General features: G+C 48.2%; 1 protein-coding gene across 1 annotated transcript in view; it reads right to left on the bottom strand.

Moving 5' to 3' along the window:
• The window catches only part of DDX21 (DExD-box helicase 21), a 26,571-nt gene extending 24,872 nt beyond the window's left edge, over positions 1 to 1,699 (bottom strand). The window contains exon 1 of the mRNA XM_008073093.2: positions 1,537 to 1,699. Within this exon, the coding sequence (XP_008071284.1) occupies positions 1,537 to 1,623 (87 nt within the window). The 5' untranslated portion in view covers positions 1,624 to 1,699. The remainder of the gene's footprint in view (positions 1 to 1,536) is intronic.
• Positions 1,700 to 4,145: the final 2,446 nt, after the last annotated feature.

The following is a 4,145-nucleotide window of genomic DNA, read 5'->3' as shown; positions in this document are numbered from 1 at the left end:
AACTCAAAAAAAAAAAAAAAAAAAAAATTCACAATCTATCATTTCATGTGTTAAAAAAAATGTATTTAATTCAAAGCAATACAAAATAAATGCACAAGTTAAAGGATGTGGAAGGAACGAAACCTCAAAACCAAACCATCTAAGTGATTATGACTCCTTTCTGAAATGTATTATCCTCTCCAACTTTTCTTATTACTGAAAGCAATTAGACAGGTGTTGTAGCCTCATTAAAACCTTTCTAGGAAAGTCCCAGAACAATCTCAAAAGAATGTATTGAGCTAAATCTGCATCCCTGAAACTTCTGGGCTGGCCTCTTCTCCCAAATCATTTCTCTGCCTCATGACTATCCTTCAGATATCTGGAAATCAATCCAGTCTCCTCCCAAGATTTCAGTTCTTCCCTCTTTTCTACCAAATAAGAATGTTTCCCATTCTGGTCGTCTCTTTTGGAAGGCAATGAAGTTCGGTCATGTCCCTCTAGATTTGGGAGTGCCACAATTGAACACAGACTGGCACAACGTAAGCCACGCCCACTCCCTCCCCCGACCCGTGGGTACAAGTCTGTGCTCTGATGCCTTTCTACAATGCCAAAATACTGCTATTCTAAGACCTCCACGTCAGAAGACATAGAAATAAGGAAATTCCAGGGCAACCCCTTCGGGTCCCCTCCCACCGTGAGAGTTTTTCTGTCCTCTCAATAAATCCTGCTTTCAAAAAAAAAGAAGGAAATTTTAAACACACTGCAAGTTCAGGGACCATCTTTGTTCCCACTTTATCTCTGAACAGAGACTCAGTCATAAGTTAAATCCCTAGCTAAGGAAACAACAGTAAAGCAGCAGACGGCTGTCAAAAGTTATTTACACTGCTGGCATATGTATAGATATAAAATATACGGTGTACAGTTGGCAACACAGCACATGCCATTACATTTCCATGGGAAATCTAGTTAATACATACTAAAAGGACTTGAGTTACATCATCTGCTAAATGCGGCTTACTGGAAAACAAACTACTTCCCTTACTAGGGTTAAAAAAAAAAAAAGTTACTGCAAGCGCCGCCCACGTGCGCGAATGGGGTTAAGATTTCTCTAGCTTCGTCTAAATCTCCTGTTCCTACCTTGACTTGATCTATAAGTTCCTTTCGCGCACGCTCAAGCCGGAACTAGAGTCCGAGCAAACAACTTGCGCCTAACAGCGAACGTCCAACTTTGCGCATCGCGTGCGGAACGCAGTCGCCAGGGGCCACGTGGGACACCCGGTCCTCCATCGAGCTCCGATCGGGCTCTCCGCCAGAGACTCTGGGACTTGTGGATGCGTAAAAGCTGAGAGGAAGTGGCCGGGCCGGCTGCGCGCCCACTAGCCCGGGAGAACACCGACCCAGGGCGCCCGTCCGCCGAGACCCACGCCAGGTCTCTGGACTTGCTGCTCCGCGCAGCGCGCACGTTCCCAGCCCCGGCACTTCCCCAGTACCCCCGGGCCCAGCTCCTCTCAGCGCCCCGGCCCCTGGTCCCTCTTGCCCCAGAACCCTCGAAATCACCTTCTCAGTTTGCTTTCGCAGTGTCTCCACTTTTTTCATGGCCATGTCTGCTTCCAAATTAGCGTCACTACGAAGTTTTCCCGGCATCACGCAAGACGAGCTGACAAGGCCTACCGGTCGCCTCGACCGCGTGGGGAAGAAGAGAAAGTCCCAGCCCTTAAGTCCACCCAGCTGTCGTCACTTCCTGTAGCAAGCATTTCCGGCAGAAGCAGGAAGTACAAGGAAGGCGGAATTCCGCGTGGTGAATTCAAAGCTCTGGCTTCTGACGGTGGCAGAGCCTGGTAAACTGAATGCTTACGGCCATTAGGGTAACCTGAAGACACCCAAAAGAAGGGTAGAATTAGCCTGGCGCGGTGACTCACGCCTGTAATCCCAACACCTTGGGAGGCCTAGATGAGAGGATTGCAGGAGTTGAGGGGTTCGAGACCAGCCTGACCAACTTGATGAGCCCTTCTCTCTACAATAAATTTTTTTTAAAAACTCCGGCGCGGTGGTGGCTCACGCCTATAATCCTAGCACTTTGGAAGGCCGAGGTGAGAAGGTTGCCTGAACTCACGGGTTCAAGATCAGCCTGGGCAACTTGGCGAGACCTCATCTCTACCATAAATGAAAAAATTAGCTGGGCGTGGTGGCGCATGCCTGTTGTTACAGTTGTAGTTACAGGTCTGGTCGTTCATTCATGCCTGCACTCAACAAACATCACCTGAGCATTCACTGTGTTAGGTATGAGAAACGGATAGAATGCACTAGCAGACAACACACAAGCCTTGTCTTCTAGAAGCTTTATAGATTGGTGGGAGACATAGACAAGTGTCTGTTGTTTTGAAGGCACAGAGAAGAACCTAAGCCAGCCTTAGGACTACTAGAAGGGGCACCCAAATCATGTAGACTTGCATTAGAAATTCACAGGAGCTCTTAACCATGCATTAACAAGCATTAACCAAGCCGGGCTCGGTGGCTCAGCCTGTAATCCCGCGCCTTTGGGAGGCTGAGGTGAGTGGATTGCCTGAGCCCACGGGTTCGAGACCCGCCTGGGCAGGCGAGACCTCATCTCTACAATAAATCAAAAAATTAGCCGGGCGTGGTAGTGCGCGCCTGTAATTCCGGCTACCCGGAAGGCTGAGGCGGAAGGATCTCCGGAGTCCAGCAGGTCGAGGCTGCGGTGGCCGGGAGCGGCCACTGCACTCCAGTCTGGGCGACAGAGTGAGACTCCAACTCAAAAAAAAAAACACAAGCATTAACCATGCACTGGACAATATGCTACTCCAAGTAGTAGAGGGGCAGGGACCCATTGAATGATCAATACAGCTGTGTTAGCATTGGGAGACAATTTATCATAGTAGTTGTAAAAATGGATTAGAATTATACCTGGCATTGAAAATCTGCCTTTGCTACTTGTTTTGTTTTGTTTTGTTTTTGAGTTGGAGTCTCATTCTGTTGCCCAGACTGGAGTGCAGTGGCATGCTTATGGCCACTTCAGCATCAACCTGCTAGACTCAGGCAATCCTTCCGCCTCAGCCTTCCAAGTGGCTGAAACTACAGGCACATGCCGCCAGGCTCAGCTAATTTTTCTTGATTTATTGTAGAGATAAGGTCTCGCCAAGTTTACCCAGCCTAGCCTCGAACCCATGGGCTCAGGCAGTCCTCTCACCTCGGCCTCCTAATGTGCTGGGATTACAGGCAAGAGACACCACACTCAGCCCAGAAGAGTTGTCTTATATATGATAGGAAATGCAAAACCCTACTTGAATATCAGTTCGGCCAGACCAGTTTCCTCTGGTCCAAATGATGTAATGTTTTCATAAAATGAGGGGCCGGGCTTGGTGGCTCAGCCTGTAATCCTGCGCCTTTGGGAGGCTGAGGTGAGTGAATTACCTGAGCCCACGGGTTCGAGACCCGCCTGGGCAGCGAGACCTCATCTCTACAATAAATAAAAAAATCACCCGGGTGTGGTGGCGCATGCCTGTAATTCCGGCTACTCGGAAGGCTGAGGTGGAAGGATTGCCAGAGCCCAGCAGGCCAAGGCTGCGGTGGCCCGGAATGGCCACTGCACTCCAGTCTGGGCAACAGAGTGAGACTCCAACTCAAAAATAAATAAATAAATAAAATAAAATAAAATAAATAAAATGAAGGGAAACATTTATATTTTTAAAAGTGTGTATATGGCCAGGCACCATGACTCTCGGCTATAATCCCAACACTTTGGGGGGCTGAGGAGGATCACTTGAGCCCAGGAGTATGAGGCTGCAGTGAGCTGTGATTGTGCCACTGAACTCCAGGCTGGGTAACACAGTGAGACCCTGACTAAAAAAGAAAAAAAAAGTGTGTGTGTGTGTGTGTGTGTGTGTGTGTGTGTGTGTAAATACATACATTGAATTCAAAAGTCTACACAACAAAATGCTAGCAATAGTTGTATTTGAGTGATGTGATTATGAGTGGTTTATTTTCTTCAATTTCCTTCTCTTTTTAAAGAGTCTCAACAATGGACATGTATACTAATAAGAAAAATAGGGTGGGCCGGGCTTGGTGGCTCAGCCTGTAATCCCGCACCTTTGGGAGGCTGAGGTGAGTGTATTGACTGAGCCCGCGGGTTCGAGACCCGCCTGGGC

The sequence above is a fragment of the Carlito syrichta genome, unplaced genomic scaffold (genome assembly GCF_000164805.1).
Source record: "Carlito syrichta isolate Samal-C Ts95f unplaced genomic scaffold, Tarsius_syrichta-2.0.1 Scaffold315646, whole genome shotgun sequence".
NCBI lineage: Eukaryota > Metazoa > Chordata > Mammalia > Primates > Tarsiidae > Carlito > Carlito syrichta.
Note: the sequence above shows the minus strand (reverse complement) of the source record. Positions and strands in the feature narration are given on the sequence as shown.